This window comes from Triticum urartu, chromosome 3A (genome assembly GCF_056163025.1).
Source record: "Triticum urartu cultivar PI428250 chromosome 3A, HENAU_Tu73, whole genome shotgun sequence".
Lineage (NCBI taxonomy): Eukaryota > Viridiplantae > Streptophyta > Magnoliopsida > Poales > Poaceae > Triticum > Triticum urartu.
The window spans coordinates 405,679,598-405,698,230 of NC_141875.1; the positions used below are offsets into that span (position 1 = coordinate 405,679,598).

The window sequence follows — 18,633 nt, forward strand, 5'->3', positions numbered from 1 at the left end:
AAAAGAAGAGAATGCGGTCAACATCCTCAAGCTCCCCATACCATACAACACGAGATGACAATGTACAGGCCAATTCCAATGAACTCCAACAATGGAGCTCACCGCGAGATTGCCTTCTTAGCCTCTTAGGGTAAGATAACCGGCGACGGGCAGCAGGACTACGGGGAGGCTTCATGGTCTCCCCCTATTTTGGCCCTTTCTCTGTGCATAACAGTTATACATACTTATTGCTTACGAGAATTTCCAGTTCCCCTCTCCCGGCCGTTTTTTTTTTTTCAATTTTTCCACTGTTCCAAGACAACAATTCCTCCAGGCTAGCATTAGTAACCGACGTAGACTGCAGCATTGACAATATAGCAGTCATCGTTTTTATCTCCCATTGCTTCGATGCATGTTCCACTTGAACAGATCATCCCGCCGTCAACGACCTCGCAGCTGGTGATCTCACCACTACAAATAACGAAAAAAAGGATATGAGATATTATGTTCTAAAAGGGGGAGTATAACATGTCATGTGGTACATCAAGATGCAAATTATCAGTAGTTCAGTAACTCCACTGAATTAAAGCCTCGGAATCAGATATCCTAGGCAAGCCCTCTAACTCCCAAGTTAGCTATTGTCGATTATGATGCGCTTATATCCAAGCCTTTGTGACACTAATATTACTCAACTGTGGTGAGTTTACTGTGAATAATACCATGAAATATGGCATAAATTTTGGATTGCTTGCAACTTTGAAAGGAACATTAATTGGAGGCAACTGTATTACACTTCCAGAAAATATCATGAGTGCGTTCAACACAATATTGGAATAGCGGCTTATGGTCTCACCACTATGCTGAAATTGCCCTTGGAGTGTACAATTGGTTGCATTGTTCGAAACGGCATAAAGAAATATGCCTACCTGTTCTTCCACCGAGACAAAATTTGTATCTCTTAGATGGCATCCCTCTCAAAGGCACTGGACCAAGTTACGAAAAATATACTTCTCCATCTGAAAATCTCTTTTACATCTCAATTCGGTCTCCCGTAAGGATGGATGTATGAATACGTGTGTGATTGGCCGAAGTTCTATCACTAGCATACAAAGCTTCGATGATAGCCAATTAGTCATCTTCCCTACGTTAGCACGCCAAAAAATTACCAAACATTCCGATTTACAATAAAACGCGCCTGCTAAGATGTGCATATCACATATCAGGCATAAAGTTTTAGAGGATTCCCCCAAAAATGATTGATAATAGAACACACATGCTAACTTGTCGTAGATCACATTCGTAAAGCAGGACTTTTTTTTCGTGAAGATTAACATACCTTGCAATGGCGTGTTCATTTGAAGCAGAATACATATAGGTGTGTTAGTTGAAGCCTTAAACATCAGCCACCTGTGCAATGCGCAAATCCAGGTGCTAGATTAGGTGACACATACTTGCTAGAAGTACAGGAGGCAGGGATAGACATACAAGTGAAAACTCAGGCTGCTAAAGATACTAGCATCTAGGTGCAGACGTGCTGACCTCATGCATGGCGACTGCATGCAGCCTGCGGCCGTTAGCAAACGCTAATTAGTCCGGTCGTGTAACTCCTTTAGTGTAGCTGAGTTAGGTTCAGTTGCCATCCACACGTAACAACCGGTCAAAATTATGGTAAAACAGCACCAGCCAAACACCTCGGTAGTTTTGGTAAAACTGAAAAAAACTACGGTTTAAGAAACTGTAGATTCCTTGCCCGCACATTGGAACACTGTAGTTTTGAATTACCACGGTTTTCTAAAAACTGTGCTGCCAAACTAAGCCCTAGTCATCAGCCCCATGTAACTGGATGGCTATAATTTTTAAATCACATCACAGTACAACAATTTACAGAATTTGTTATATGTGAGATACTGAGATATATAGGAATACATTGAAAGAATATTACTGAAAACATATCATACTTTTAATTGCTAAAGGGCGTACCCAGTGCTGAAAGCTCCCACACAAAGTGGGGTCTGGGGAAGGGAATTTCTAGACAACCTTACCCTTGCATAATAATTCTGCAAAGAGGCTGGTTTGAACCCAGGCCGCCAGGCCACAAATGGAGAGAGACTACCACTGTGCCCGGCCCGCCCTTCATACTTTTAAATTGCTACCCAAAGATAAATTCTATTACTACAATTAGATTTACTTAATTGTATTGTCAATTTGTCATTCTCAATTGTTTTACTTCCAATTTTCGGAAGTCTTGCAGCCCAATGACCTAGGATTTCCAAGAACTGTTTTTTCTTGTCAACCAAGATTGATTTGTTAGATTTCTATCTAGGATTGGTACACTTATCTGTAGTCTAATGGATAATTTGACACATTTGTTAAATTCAAGGACGATTTAAAAAGACCAATGAACTGAAATCACGGCACATGTATTATGTTCAAAATTGATGAGGATGCTCGCCTGTTATTTACTTAATCAGAATGGATTTCCAACTGTTTACTTAATCTGAGAATATGTGTATATATGATACCTAAGACAGACATAATCTTGATGTAACATTAACATATACCACTTTCTACATAGGCAATATTGATTGAGAATTATGAGACGTTCTCTTCTATAGATGGAATGGCTATGCTACACACAACATTTAGTTTCGGGGAAGTTTTATTTGTTTTTCCCTTACATTATTCCAGCATATACCACAATCAATGGGTGGTGAAAAAAAATACATAGCATCCATCATAGATCCTGTCCGTCTCTTATTAATACAGGAAATTTCACCCTCTTTTCAGAAGTATAAGATAGATGCATACTATTTCTTAGCAGCCTCCTCGTACTTGTGCCAACACATAACTATCTATCCTATTAGGGAACATGACCAACAGCAGCTTTCTTCCTGCTAATTACGATTATTCAGTTTCATTTTTCTTTTTGACAGATGGTTCAACTTGATAGGTACGCACAATATCATGACATCTATGGAATAGTTGTTGTATCCATCCGATAGGGCAATGTGTCCGTCAAAACTTTTCTCTCCTCTGATTAACTATGACTGGTTGGACTCTTTTGTCGAGGGACGAATCAACTTCACGTGTACCATGTATCATGTGCAAGTAGCACTTCTGCTATCGTGTACAACAAAAACTATTACAAATATCTGAGGGTCCTTGTACTGTCTCAAAATGTAAGACGTTTTTTGACACTATTACATTTTGAGACAGAGGGAGTATTATCAAACCAATAGTCAGATGATCTCCTTTTGAAAACTTCTAATAAATTCCTCTAGAGAAGTGGTGGCTTAAAAAGAGCCCCCAATTAGTAAATATAGCATGCAAGAATGCCTATAGCTTTTAGGAACTGTATGAGTACTACGCAATATGCAATATTCAACTCTTGCAAGTATATCTTCTCGACAAGTCATGTAAATCGCATGATTGCTCTCCTGTATATCCACATAAGGTGCTTTCGTGATGTTGACTGTTATCTTACCTCACATTGCATAATGCCTCATAAAGTTGAACATTTAATGAGACACTAGCCTTGGTTTGGCCACCTTGTTACTTACACTTGCTAGTACACGTGGTGGTAATGTTTTCTGACCTGAATAAAATCTTCCACATCTGAAACACATGGTGGTGTTGAGAATTCTAAATCACTCAGTACATTACTGACCACACATCCTTCTGTTGTGCTGCTTGATAAAACTTTGGCAGCTTTGCCATTCACGCCCAGACGGTATAATAGGCATTTTGACTAATTCCCTTAACCAAGATTGAAATACGCATGCTCTGCAATAAGGAATATATACCTCACTCTAATGACTGAGCCAGCACTAACCTAGGACCGTGAAAATTTTCTTGTCATAAATAAGAGCCCATCACAATGGAGCATTGCACTTGATTCTAGTTCCAGCCCTTGAACGGTCAAGTTTGAAGATTTCATAGAAACAAAGAAAAGGCAGAGAAAATGCTCACTAGGGGAAGACGGCCTTGATTCTCTCAAAGTCCAACAGATGCTGCACCGGCCTCGGGACACCCAGCTTAATCTGCAGCTTCATCTGCTCACTGTTTACCCCTGGTATCGACCCTGCGGACGCAATCGGCACCAAAAGCAGGGTCAGCTGATGATCCGAGTAAACGCTTTGTGTGCCGGGGAGGTGTTCGGCGATTGGGTTACCGCGGCGGAAGGCGGGGATGGAGTTGGAGGAGATGGCATCCTTGCAGGCGCGCACCGCGGCGGAGGTGATGTCCTGTCCGTGCTGGTCGTACCCGACGCCCATCTCGACGAACAGCAGCTTCATGGCCTCCTCCGCCCCTTGTTGCTGGCCATCGCGCGTCTGTGGCTGGGCTGCCGCCATGGAAGAGGAGGCGATGGCTCCGGCGACTGGCCTCTTTGCCTTGGGGGGTCGGGTTCGAAGGTGGAAGTGGGAGCGAGACGGCGGAGGGGAGAAGCACGGGGGCTGTGGTGTTCCTGGTTTTGTCAGGCAAAGGAGACTGCCGGAGAATGGCGCTGCTGATGCCATCGTGTTTTGTCTGATTTGATTTGCTCTGCTCTGCACTGACTGAATACACACTATCCTGGTCTACCCTGGTTGGGTCCGCTATCTGAAGCACTACTCCTACCAGATCTGCGAGTGTGTGACTCACAACGGAAATCTAACCTGCGAGAAGATCAATCTCTACTACTCTTATTGGAGCAACCCAAACGGACCGATCCAAACGGATGATGACTTCATTTGCTTTTTGTCTGTTTGGGTCAGCCACCCGCCCGGCGTCTGACCTGTTTTCATATGGGTCGGCAGCGCGCTCAACGCGTCGACCCATATGTACAGACGTGGCAACAAGCAAAATAGTTTAGCCGCTCAAATAAATAGTATAGTTAGGAACCTTTTCTACTGTCTTCATAGTCAAAAATAAAAATAAATAGTATAGTTTTACAGGCCAAATACAAATAAAAAAATGTTTCACATAGTTTTGCAAACGAATAAAAGAAGATACATCTATTGATTGCCAACATGAGTTCACATATACTCAACGAAATCATTTTGCAGTTGCACGTGAGTTTCCCAATCACGCATGTTTTTATGAAACTGAGTGAACTGCTCAAATGTTGCCGCTACTCCATGCTCAGGCACAAAATTCTCATCTGAAACTGAAAGCCTTGGTCGTACATACGTTCCGGGCGCTCGTCTTCTACGATCATATTGTGCATGATCACACAAGCAGTCATCACTTCCCATAGTTTCTGCGTGCTCCAAGTATTAGCGGGATACCGGACAATGCCCCATCGAGATTGCAAAACACCAAAGGCACGCTCGACATCCTTTCTAGCACTCTCTTGCTCTTGGGCAAATCTTTTCCTTTTATCTCCGACGGGTTGGGTATTGTCTTGACAATAGTGGTCCACTGAGGATATATACCGTCATCCAAATAGTACCCTTTGTCGTAGTTGTGGCCGTTGACAGTAAAGTTCACCGGTGGGCTGTTGCATTCGGCAAGCCTAGCAAACACCGCGAGCGCTGAAGCACGTTGATATCATTGTGTGATCCAGCCATGCCAAAGAAAGAGTGCCAGATCCAGAGATCTTGAGACGCCACGGCCTCTAGTATGACAGTGCAAACCCTGACATGTCCCTTATACTGCCCTTGCCAAGCAGAAGGACAGTTCTTCCACTCCCAGTGCATGTAGTCTATGCTGCCAAGCATCCTCGGGAAGCCCCTGCTGGCATTCATCGCCAACAAACGGGCTGTATCTTCAGCTATCGGCTCTCTCAAGTACTCAGGGCCAAACACAACAATCACAACCTTGCAGAACTTATACAGGGACTCTAGGCATGTAGACTCGCTCATACGGACGTACTCGTCAATAGATCACCGGGCACTCCGTATGCAAGCATTCGGATGGCGGCAGTGCATTTCTGATAAGAGGAGAAACCAATATTGCCGACGGCATCCTCTTTGCACTCGAAGTAGTCATCATAGCCGACCACTCCCTCTCTAATACGGTTGAAAACGTGCCTACTCATACGGAACCGGCGGAGGAATTTGTGATGTTTGAACAACGGGCTTGTTGTATCAAAGTAGTCCTTCCAGAGAAGGAAATGCCTGCTCTCTCGGTTACGATTCAACGCCGGAAGGTGGCCTGAAATGGAGCCCCGGAACAACGGCCGCTGGTTGTTCATGTGGTGATGGACCAACATGGCAGCCAATATCTCCTCCTCCTCGTCGGACGACGAATCGTCGGAGTCGCAAAGGAAATTGTGGAAAAAGAACTCATCGGCGGAGTCCATTTTCGTACCTTGGCAATCTGTCGAACAGCTTGCGGGCGTCGAAGAAGGAGACGGCCAGCGAGGGGAGACGCGGCACCCACAGACCAGCTAGCTGCCCTGCCGGCGTCCGACGAGTGTGACGGCGTCCAACGAGCGTGCCGATCATATGTGGCGGGGGCGGCGAGGCGTCTTCTTGGTCGCGAGCGGCTGGGCGTTGGGGAAAGCGGCGGCGGGAACCAGTTTGCTCCCCGGCGGCAAAACGGTGGCGGCGGGCGACTGGGGGTAGGGGCGGCATTGCTTGGCGGATGTGGAGGCGGCGATAGCTGGAAGAGTCGCCGGCAAAAATGGGCGACGGCGGCGGTGATGGAGGAGGCGGGGCAAGGGTTGTTTGTTGGCCGGGGGTGAGAGGGGAGGCCAATGTGCCACAGACCAGCGGGCCCGGGGACAGGAGTAGGCGAGCGCGAGTGCGTCCATTGCGTGTCCGCGTCGACGCAAATCAGGCTCAAAAATGGGTCGGGAATGGGTTGCCCACGGACGAAAAACGGACGCGCGTCCGTTTGAGTCGGCGCGTTGGGCCGCCTTTTCTGTCTGTGCCGACCCAAACGGACGGCCGCGGACGAAATGGGTCGCCCCATTGGAGTTTCTCTTACAGAACTATCTTTTTTATCAAAATACTCTCACCATATTATCTTTCACAAGAATATCAACAATCTCTACGAGTGGATCTTTCATCCATCCACACACATCGCACTTCTAACTAGTTTGGCTAAATTATGGACAACACAATTAGTCTCTCTAGGGGCATGATAAAGAAAAGGGAAACGTTTGTGGCCGGCGGACCGGTTGAAACTTCCACCAGTCCCGCGCGGCGCGTACGATAAAGGGTAATCGAACGTTTCATATTTTCCTCTTCACGCAAACATCAGCCCACGGGCCTCGTGCGACAGCTGGCCCAACTGCTCGCCCAGTCCCTCCCAACCCCTTTCTCTCGCTCAGCCGCTGTCTTCTTCCTCCCGATCCCCTTCTCTCTCAACTGCTTCTTGTCTTCCTCCTTCAGATCTCGCCGATCCTCGTCTTCCTCCTTCAGATCCCGCTGCTGGCTAGCCCCAATCCCATGTAGGTCCCCATCTCCAACATCAGCGCCCACAAACACTTTTTCCATTGCCCTTGGTTTGCAGATTCACTCTACCCTGGCAAGCTGGAGTTGGGAAGCTGTCATGGACATGTCGTCCGCGAGTTGCTGCTCACCGTTTCATACACTGGACCCGTCCACTAGAGATGCCGCAACCAACGACCAAAAAAGCTACAACAATTTTATTCGAAAGCTTCAACCTGCGACATATAAAGTTTCAACTGGACACCGCACACTAAAAAGCTACATCCACTCATATGAAAGCTTCAACCGTAGTTTGAAAAAGTTTCAACCGGCGAAATACAATAGTTTTATCAGACCACTGCAACTGGGCATGAGGAGCTGCAACCGTGTCCACAAGAGCTAGAACCGCAGTCCAGTGGAGCTTCAACCGCTGTCCGTGGAGCTGCATCGATTCCAGCAAAAAATGCACTGTTTTGTGACGCAGCAAAATGCGATTGCGGTTGTAGCTATATGGCATGCTGGTGGTAGCAATTTTTAATGCCGGTTGTAGCATGTAGCACAAATCCACGACATGTCGCTAGCCCCGTGTGTGGTCACCACACTCGCGGGTTGCAGCTTTTCGAGAACATGGATGAAGCTTTTTCAATGTACATTTGTAACATTCGTCGACCTATGTCGCTGATGTTTGCAGCTCCCGTGTGAAAAGCTTGTAGCTCTGCGCGAACGTGGTTGCAGCTTTTGCCGTATACGGTTGTAACAAACGACGATGACTGCATCTTTCAGCTGCAGCTCTGGTTCCAGCAAAACCCATCATTGGATGCAGCATCTCCAATAGCCGGTTCCAGCATATATCAAATATGTTTCCAGCATCCACATTTGACGGTTTGAGAAAATCCATGGCTGGAAGCATCAGCGGTACGACGATGGTTATACAGCGCACTAGTCGCCGTCGCCAACGTCGGTAATCTTCCGACGCACAGCAAAACACGTGTGGGGGAGGGTGGGGGTTGTGGCGACCGACGAGAAACGTATGGGAGGCGCTGACCACCGGCGAGGGCGGCGACCGGCGGTGAAGTGGCAGTGACCAGCGGCGAAATGGCGGCGACTATCGATGGTGAGGGCAAACGAGGGAGGGCGACGGCACGCTGCGCGACGTGGCGACGGGGGGTGGCCGCCATGACCTGCAGCGGTGCTTTTTCTTCATATCTGAAAACGTGCTAGGGTGACAATCGCTGGCAAAGGGCGTGATCTGACGGCTATGCGGGGGCGCATCTAATGGCCAGGGTTGGACCGGCCCAAAGTTTGGGCCGGCGCACCGGCGCAGAGTGCTGCCCTAAAGAAAATATGCGAGAAATCACACAAAAGGTGATATATATCATCAAAAACTATCGTCGTCTCGTCGATAGACCGAAAGTGCGGCCTCCCTTCTTCATTGTCTCTGCCACCTCGATGTTGTTGACTTCATCTCATTGCGGTTAGACTCGATTGTAGTTGCCAAATTGAAACCAAACTGTAAGGCCAGTGCCCCGGTCATAAGCGCATCCCCACACTAATCGATTTCCCTGTTTCCCGACGTGACGAATCTGCCATTTGAGTCTCTCATGACAGCGTCATACGAGCCCTTGAGTAAGTCTGAGTCAAAAGCCCCATCCACATTTAGCTTCACATAGTTGCTCCTTGGTCTTTCCTAGACATGTCACTTGTTCATCACCTTTGTATCCCTCCCATAGTATAGTTAGCAATCAAAGCTCTTTATTGCCATTGATATGAACTTAGGTTTTTGGACATTTTATCATGCACTAAATTTCTCCTCTCCTAGGCAAGATGGCTATGGCTAAGACAAAAAGCGGCCGTGGGCGGAATTTGAGATCAATGTCACTTCTGAAGGGACAGGGATCTTCCAGGTAGCAACACATGCAATTATTAGCAATGGGGATATGGTTCTATTTTGAGAGGATAAATGGCTCCATGGTAACAGAGTACAAGATGTGGCGCCTAACATATATGATGTAGTGGCTCCTCGAATCAAGGCCTCACGTTCATTACGGCAAGCCCTTCTGGACAACACTTGGGCGATGGATGTTGGCCCTAACCTCGAGCTCGAGAATATCGACGAATACATGCAGTTATGGGAAAGAGTGCTAGTGGTGGAACTGCATGCAGAGAGGGATGATGCCATCTGTTGGGCCTAGAGGCCAATGGGTCCTATTCCACCCGATCAGTGTACGCGGCATGGTTTATGGGACGAGAGATAACACCATATGCGGATTTCGTGTGGAAACAGAAGGCACCTCTACAATGCCACTTCTTCGCATGGTTGGACATGCGGAGCCGCTACTGGACTTCGGACCGATTAGCTCGACGCGGAATGCCTCACCAAACTACATGTCCCTTTTGTAACCAACAGGTCAAAACGATCAATCACATACTACTCACCTACGTCTTTGCAAGAACGTTGCGGCTATGGATGTGAGTGCGCTTCGAGACCCAAGATAGGCTCCGGCGCCATAGGATACACTGGTGGAATGGTGCTCCACACGTGTAGCGATATATAGTTCCACTAGAGACTTAAAAAGGATCATTACTCTAGGACTATGAGAATTTTGGAAACGCCACAACGCAATAGTCTTCAATGGAGAAACACCATCACTTCAACTACTGTTGCGGAACATTGATCACGAAGGATGGAGAGGTCAGCAGGACTGCTCAAGGGTGGCCTGGAATCCTTCTTTAGGTCTCCTTTGGTTTAGAAGAATCTTGTAGGAATTTCATAGGATAGGATTTCTATAGGAAAAATTTCTGTAGAGCCCTTTGGTTTATAGGAATGGAATCATATTCCTATGGAGGAATTCTTCCTATCCTCCACATTTCATAGGAAAATAAACATTAGCCTAGACTCAATGGAAAAAATCCTATGATGTGAATCAAAGGGCATCTCCTTTCCTATTCCTACTCATAGGATTTAAGATACATGTTATCTCATTTCCTATGACTTTCCTATTGCTACGATTTTCCTACCCTATGAACCAAATGAGGCCTTAGTGGTATAAGTAGGCGGTCTAGTGGTGAGTAGTTCATATTTGAGAGTGAGTGGCAAGTGGAGACCGGAGTGCCTTGTAAATAGTATGTAAACCTTATGGAGGGTTTCTTCACCCCTTTCTTCTCTAATATATGATATGCACACTCCTGCATATTCTAAAAAAATCTCCTCTCCCACCATAAATACCAAGAACCAATAGCAATTGTTTCCGTTGAATTTCCTAGGCCGAGGACCACATATTCTTCAGCTGGTTGTAGCAATAAATATTATAGCACAACTTCTCCCGCATAATCTACATCGCATGCTTTATCAATAGCAAAGTCTAAAACCAGTAACCGCCATACCTATTTACTTTTGCACAAGTAAATACCCTCTGCTCCTATACCATATGTAGGACATTGCCTACTAACTTTTATATGTCTATTAGCCAAAGTCACCCGACATGGTAGCGATCCTAACAAAGTTCGCTAGAGGAAAATTTTAATCTTGGCAAGACAGCTTAAGCTCCAGATCGTCCCCGTAATGGTGAATTCTGTGAGGGTCTGGCTATATTTTCTCCTGATATTTAATGTTCATATTGGATGTGTCACTCCACAAAGTATGTTGATGTCACTGAGAATATCTAGTTTTTGCACAAGTTCCATGCTACGAAGTATGACATGTCAAATTCAAGCAACGAAATTGCAAGGATTTGCACCACATCAACTTGGCAGAATGTTTGAGAAACCAACTCTTCAACCAAATGACCCGTAACAGGGTCAATGAAATCACTTACTTTTGATAGTAAACTGCCTCCACGAGCCGTGATCACTTTCCTGGTAAGTGAGTTAGGGATCCATTCATCATCCCACACATTGATCTGACTACCATCACCAATCCTCTATATATGACCTCTTTTTAGTTTATGCACCCCCGACATAACACTATGCCATGTGAATGGGGCTCTCTTTTTCAGAGTTGCATTCAAAATATCACAATCTAGATAATATTTGGCTTTGAGAACACAAGCACAAAGGGAGTCCGGATTGTCAATTAATCTCCAAGCCTATTTCGCAAGCAGGGCTAGGATAAAACAATGAATATCTCGAAATCCCATTCCACCTTCTTTCTTTGGCACACACAACTTACACCACGCAAACCAGTGCATTCTCCTTTGATTGTCACCGTCACCCCACCTGTCGTGGAAGTGTCATGGCAGATGTCCTCATGGAAGGACTTAGTTGTGGAGCCATTGCGATGAGGTTAGCTTAAAGGGGTTAAACGGGACAAAGGACACGGAGAGTTTATACTGGTTCGGCCCCTTGCGGTGAAGGTAAAGGCCTACTCCAATTGAGGTGGTATTGCTAGGGTTTCGATTACCAGGAAGCAAACACGCTTTGCCTAGCTCTCGATTTGATGTTTCTTGCCCTAAGCCGCTGCCGGGTCGTCCCCTTATATACACGGGTTGACGCCCTGCAGCCTACAGAGTCCCAGCCGGCTCATACAACGTATCCGGCTCGGTGACGTATCTTACATGCCTTACATTACAAGTCTACTCATACATGGCGGTTTACACTTACGGGCCTTAAGCCGCCTCTGGACTTGGGCCTCTTACAAGCGTATCTATGAACCGCCATCTTAGTATACTCTTGGGATTCATAATAGATGAACCGCCATTGTGGTTGACCCGGCCCCTCCTGGGCAGGTCATATCTGATAGTCATATCCCAAACATTAGGCCCCAGGTTGATTTGAACTTGTTCATGTCAATCTTCAACACTTAGAAAAAATCCTTCTGCATATGCTGTGAAAACCTCGTAACTTGCCATGACGTCATTTCCAGGAATTTCAAAAACCCGCCACGACGTCACTTTAACGGATCTTTATCTTTAATGTCCTTCCAAAAATCGAGGAGTCCAATTAGCTGGATAATCATCATTTGGCCTCCTCATTTTTCATGCCTGCTTGTTGCCCCTTTCCTTATAAATAGGGTCAAACCACCCCTTTCTCATTCTCCTCTCTTCTCCTTCTCGTATTCTTCTTCCTCGCGATGCACCAGCCCTCACGAGCTCTGCCACCGTTGACCTCTGTTCCCTTCATCAACTCCAGCCACTGCATCGCCCTGAACGGTCCAGAAACACCGAGGCACTCCTCCGTTGTTAGCTAGCATCAGTAAGTCTCCCCCTTTCCTTTTCATGGATCTATTCTTTAGGGTTTCGGTGTTCATCAGTGTTCATCGCGGCTCCTCCTTATCCTTGCTAGATCACGTAGTTTTGATCCGAAAATAATGTACGAACCGTGCGATAATAGTTTTAGCTGAAGGAAATATGCCCTAGAGGCAATAATAAAGTTATTATTTATTTCCTTATATCATGATAAATGTTTATTATTCATGCTAGAATTGTATTACCGGAAACATAATAAATGTGTGAATACATAGACAAACAAAGTGTCACTAGTTTGCCTCTACTTGACTAGCTCGTTAATCAAAGATGGTTATGTTTCCTAACCATAGACATGAGTTTTCATTTGATTAACGGGATCACATCATTAGGAGAATGATGTGATTGACATGACCCATTCCATTAGCTTAGCACTCGATCGTTTAGTATGTTGCTATTGCTTTCTTCATGACTTATACATGTTCCTATGACTATGAGATTATGCAACTCCCGTTTACCGGAGGAACACTTTATGTGCTACCAAACGTCACAACGTAGCTGGGTGATTATAAAGGTGCTCTACAGGTGTCTCCAAAGGTACATGTTGGGTTGGCGTATTTCGAGATTAGGATTTGTCGCTCTGATTGTCGGAGAGGTATCTCTGGGCCCTCTCGGTAATACACATCACTTAAGCCTTGCAAGCAATGCAACTAATAAGTTAGTTACAAGATGATGTATTACGGAACGAGTAAAGAGACTTGCCGGTAACGAGATTGAACTAGGTATTGAGATACTGACGATCGAATCTCGGGCAAGTAACATACCGATGACAAAGGGAACAACGTATGTTGTTATGTGGTCTGACCGATAAAGATCTTCGTAGAATATGTAGGAGCCAGTATGAGCATCCAGGTTCCGCTATTGGTTATTAACCGGAGACGTGTCTCGGTCATGTCTACATTGTTCTCGAACCCGTAGGGTCCGCACGCTTAACGTTACAATGACAGTTTCATTATGAGTTTATATATTTTGATGTACCGAAGGTTGTTCGGAGTCCCGGATGTGATCACGGACTTGACGAGGAGTCTCAAAATGGTTGAGACATAAATATCGATATATTGGACGACTATATTTGGACACCGGAAAGGTTCCGGGTAAGATTGGGACAATACCGGATCACCGGGAGGTTATCGGAACCCCCCGGGAGGTATATGGACCTTATTGGGCCTTAGTGGAAAGGAGGGGAAAGGAGCAAGGGAGGGGGCGCCCCCCCCCAAGCCCAATCTGAATTGGGAGGGGGGCCGACCCCCCTTTCCTTCCTCCCTCCTTCCTCTTCCTTCCCTCTCCTACTCCTAATAGGAAAAAGGGGAGTCCTACTCCCGGTAGGAGTTGGACTCCCTCCCTTGGGCGCGCCACCCTCCTTGGCCGGCCCCCTCCTCCACTCCTTTATATACGGGGGCAGGGGGGCACCCCAGAGAAACAACAATTGATCCTTGAGATCTATTAGCCGTGTGCGGTGCCCTCCTCCACCATAATCCTCGATAATATTGTAAAGGTTCTTAGGCGAAGCCCTGCGACGGTAGAACATCAAGATCGTCACCACGTCGTCGTGCTGACGGAACTCTTCCCCGACATTCTGCTGGATCGGAGTCCGGGGATCGTCATCGAGCTGAACGTGTGCTAGAACTTGGAGGTGCCGTGGTTTCGGTGCTTGATCGGTCGGGCCGTGAAGACGTACGACTACATCAACCGCGTTGTGCTAACGCTTCCGCTTCCGGTCTACAAGGGTACGTAGACAACACTCTCCTCTCTCGTTGCTAGGCATCACCATGATCTTGCGTGTGCGTAGGATTTTTTTTTGAAATTACTACCTTCACCAACATTAGCACCCGCTTTTGATATTGGAACATATCCTCATTGTGATAGATCTCTTCTGGGGCACCTCCACTTTTCTGCTACCGCCTCTGTAGGTTTAGAATTTATTTCCTTTTTCTGAACAGCTGCAGATCTGAATTTATAGCTTTAATCTGTGGAAACTGTTTGTCCCAACACTTAGCAAATTTCACTCTTGGTAGATCTTGAATATCTTAGTCATGGCGGCTTACTTTGCCGGCTTATCGTTACTTCATATATCATTAGCCGTCGCTTAAGCCGCCATTCTGAACATACACTGTAACTGTTAACTTGTGATTTCACCAACTAACTTGAGCCGGCAAATTATTCCCTTCCTTTAGGTTGTCCTTTCACCATGCCACCAAAGACAGTTACTACATGTAACTGGGTTCCCTCCATCGTCACTGAGGGTACTTTAAAAGATTTTGTCACAGTTGGATATTTGCCGGAGAAAAGTGTCATGCATTACCGCGCTCCTGACCCAGGTGAAGAGAGACCTAAACCAAAGGATGGTGAAGTCATCGTATTCACTGATCATATGAACCGGGGCTTCTCGCCGCCCGGCTCTAAGTTCTTTAGGGATGTTCTGCACTTCTTCAAACTCCATCCTCAAGACATGGACCTAACTCCGTGTCAAACATCTGTAACTTTCAAGTTTTCTGTGAAGTATACCTTCAAGAAGATCCTAGCGTCGAGCTTTTCAGGGAATTCTTCTATCTGAATCGCCAAAATGAATTCACCAACAGGCCCAGCTTAGAACTTGGTGGAATCTCAATTCAACGCAGAAGAGACGCCATCTTCCCTCAAGCAGCTCTACCGAGTCACCCCAAGGACTGGAACCAGACGTGGTTCTATTGTAAAGATATCTCGCCGGCTGATGAAAATCCATTGCCGGGTTACCGTGTTGAATGTCTTGATTCAAAACATCAACTCCTTGAGAAACTCACCGCCGCTGAACGTAAGAAACTTGCCCCTACAATCAGAAAAGTCCAAGCTCTGCTAGGAAACGGTTTAACCGGAGTTGATTTAATCCGCTGCTGGGTTGCATGGCGGATCATACCCTTAAGCCGCCGATCTGGCTTGATGTGTACTTATAACGGAGGAACAGACGATCCATTACGCCATAGCTCTCTGCGTCTGACTGAAGAGGGCATTATTGAAATGGCAACAACACTTGTAAATAGCAAATTCGAAGACTGCAGCAAAGTGTGTCTAAATCCTTTCTGCAAGCTTAACCCGCCGCCAGATGTAAGTCTCTTGATTTCCCTTACCTTACTTCATCACCCAAACATTGCGTGAACCGACTCAAAGCCGCAATACGACCTGCCAGTCGCTGAACATCATTGACACACGCCGGTTTAGCCAAAGACGTAATAGCTTTGATCTTCTCTAGGTTAGCTTCGATGCCTCTGTTAGAAACCAGAAATCCCAATAGCTTGCCTGTCGGCACACCAAAGACACATTTGGCCGGGTTAAGCATCATCTTGTAGACCCGAAGATTGTCAAATGTCTCTTTCAAATCATCAATCAAGGTCTCTTTCTCTCTTGACTTCACCACAATGTCATCTACATAAGCATGAACATTGTGCCCGATCTGATTGTGAAGGCAATTTTGTACACACCGCTGATAAGTCACCTGGGCGCTCTTGAGCCCAAAAGGCATAGACACATAGCAAAAGGCTCCGAACGGAGTAATGAAAGTTGTCTTCTCCTGGTCCTTAACTGCCATTTTGATCTGATGATAACCAAAATAAGCATCCAAAAAACTCAAACGCTCACAACCCGCCGTAGCATCAATGATTTGATCAATACGAGGGATAGCAAATGGATCAGCCGGACAAGCCTTGTTTAAGTCTATGTAATCCACACACATTCGCCAAGTGCCATTATTTTTTAGTACCAGCACCGGATTAGCCAATCACTCAGGATGAAAAACTTCAATGATAAACCCGGCCGCCAAAAGCCGGGCCACTTCCTCACCAATCGCCTTCCGCCCCTCCTCATTAAACCGGCGAAGAAATTGCTTGACCAGTTTAAACTTCAGACCAGTATTAAGAGTGTGCTCAGCGAGTTCCCTCGGTACACCCAACATGTCAGAAGGCTTCCATGAAAAGATGTCCTGGTTCTCACGGATGAACTCGATGAGCGCGCTTTCCTATTTCGGATCAGATTAGCGCTGATGCTGAACTGTTTAGATGAGTCTCCAGGGGTGAAATCAACCATTTTAGTATCGTCCACCGATTTAAACTTTAACGAAGGATCATGCTCTGTGGTTGGCTTCTTCAAGGACGTCATGTCTGCCGGGTCAACATTGTCTTTGTAAAATTTCAGCTCCTCCGTTGCACAAACTGATTCCGCATAAGCCGCATCACCCTCCTCACATTCCAGGGCCACCTTACGACTCCCACGTACTGTGATGGTGCCCTTATAGACCGGCATTTTAAGCTCCAAGTAGACATAACAGTGCCTTGCCATGAACTTAGCATAAGCCGGCCGCCCAAACAGAGCATGATAAGGGCTTTTGATCTTGACCACTTCGAAGGTTAATGCCTCAGACCTGGAATCATGCTCATCTCCAAAGGCCACTTCCAACGAAATCTTACCCACTGGGTAGGCCGATTTACCTGGCATGACACCATGGAAGACAGTGTTTCACGGCTTAAGATTCTTATCTGTCAGTCCCATGCGTCGGAAGGTCTCATAATATAGGATGTTAATGCTGCTACCTCCATCCATGATCACCTTAGTAAACTTATAACCCCCAACTTGAGGCGCCACCACCAAAGCCAGATGACCCGGATTATCAACCCGGGGCGGATGATCCTCTCGACTCCATACGATAGGCTTCTCAGACCATCGTAGATAATGTGGGACCGCCAGTTCAACTGCGTTCACAGCTCTCTTCTAAAGCTTCTGATCTCGTTTACACAAACTGGTGGTGAAAATGTGGTACTACCCACTATTCAATTGTTTCGGATTGCTCTGATAACCGGACTGCTGCTGCTGTTGATTCCCTTGATTACTCTGCTGATTGTAACCACCCTGGTTACCGTGACCTTGAAAACTAGAACTTGAACCACCGCCTCCATGACCCGGACCATGAGAACCGGACCCTGACCCTCCATTTGGGCCATGGTGGCGCTGGATGGATTCCCGAAAGCTTCTCATTATGTTGCAATCCTTCATGAATGAGTAGCCGACTTACGATCCGTTCCGTGTTTTGGACAAGACTGGTTTAACATTGCTTCAAGGTCGAACCCTGCCCTCGAAACTGGCGGCCCCTGCGGTCCCCTACGGTGCTGATTATCATTGTGTGTACCTGCGTTAGCCACAAAGTCATCAGCCTTGCGCTTACCGTTGCCTCCCTGACCGGCAGAGTTGTACAGTTGTCCCTTCATGCCATTACTCTTCTTTCCCTTTCCCAATCTTTCATCCTCTGAATCGGGGTCCTTGGTACCATCAGAGTCGGCATACTTAATTAGAGCCGCCATCAGCTCACCCATGTCATTGCAATGATGCTTGAGCCGCCCAAGCTTCTACTTGAGTGGAATGAACCAGCAATTTTTCTCCAACGTCAGAACCGCTGAGCCAATGTTGATGTTATCTGAAGAATGTATGATGGTTGAGACCCAGCGCACCCAGCTGGTCGTAGACTCACCCTCGGCTTGAACGCAAGAAACCAGATCCACAATCTACATAGGCTGCTTGCACGTGTATTAGAAATTCTGGATAAACCGGGTCTGCAACTCCGCCCATGACCCAATGGAATTAGCCAGCAATCCCTTCAACCAGGTACGAGCCGTCCCTTCTAACATCATGGTGAAGTACTTGGCGTAAGCAGCTTCACTAACATCCAGGATCTCCATGGCCATTTCATAACTCTCCACCCACGCCTCAGGAGGTTGATCGGCTGTGTAATTAGGCACCTTACGAGGGCCTTTGAAGTCCTTGGGTAGACGCTCGTTTCGTATAGCTGCCATTAGACACGGTACATCAAAATCCTTGGAAGTCACTCCTGCCTCATGAAAGTGCAACTATCCCTAGGTGGTTTTGGTAATTCATAACAACATATAGCTCATTGAGCTAATGCTATTCCAAGATGATTATTTCAGGAAAGCTCAATGATTGGCATGGCATGGATGTGAAAGTGGAACCCTCAAAATGCTGAGGAAAAAGGATTGGCTCAAGCTCAAAAGCTCAAGACTCTTCATTTTATATTGTAG

General features: G+C 46.4%; 1 protein-coding gene across 2 annotated transcripts; it reads right to left on the reverse strand.

The window, feature by feature from the left end:
* Window positions 1–4,623, reverse strand: LOC125544200 (50S ribosomal protein L34). 2 transcript variants are annotated; one of them, XM_048707792.2, is made up of 3 exons: window positions 4,151–4,619; window positions 3,949–4,060; window positions 1–450 (listed from the first exon to the last, which is right to left on the reverse strand). In XM_048707792.2, exons 1-3 carry the CDS (start codon window positions 4,494–4,496, stop codon window positions 321–323), a joined length of 588 nt encoding a protein of 195 aa, XP_048563749.1. In that variant the 5' UTR covers window positions 4,497–4,619; the 3' UTR covers window positions 1–320. The 2 variants fall into 2 exon arrangements, with proteins under 2 accessions (XP_048563749.1, XP_087403341.1); XM_087547215.1 differs by lacking the exon at window positions 1–450 and adding an exon at window positions 1,434–1,597 and having other exon boundaries at window positions 4,151–4,623.
* Between the last annotated feature and the right edge of the window lie 14,010 nt (window positions 4,624–18,633).

What these genes read in the sequence shown, in the direction of transcription:
- LOC125544200 (XM_048707792.2), bottom strand. Translation starts at nt 4,496, where the DNA reads ATGGCATCAGCAGCGCCATTCTCCGGCAGTCTCCTTTGCCTGACAAAA. An exon ending in CATCCCCGCCTTCCGCCGCG is followed by an intron (nt 4,061 to 4,150) that starts GTAACCCAATCG and finishes TTGCGTCCGCAG; the next exon opens with GGTCGATACCAGGGGTAAAC. An exon ending in ATCAAGGCCGTCTTCCCCTA is followed by an intron (nt 451 to 3,948) that starts GTGAGCATTTTC and finishes CGTTATTTGTAG; the next exon opens with TGGTGAGATCACCAGCTGCG.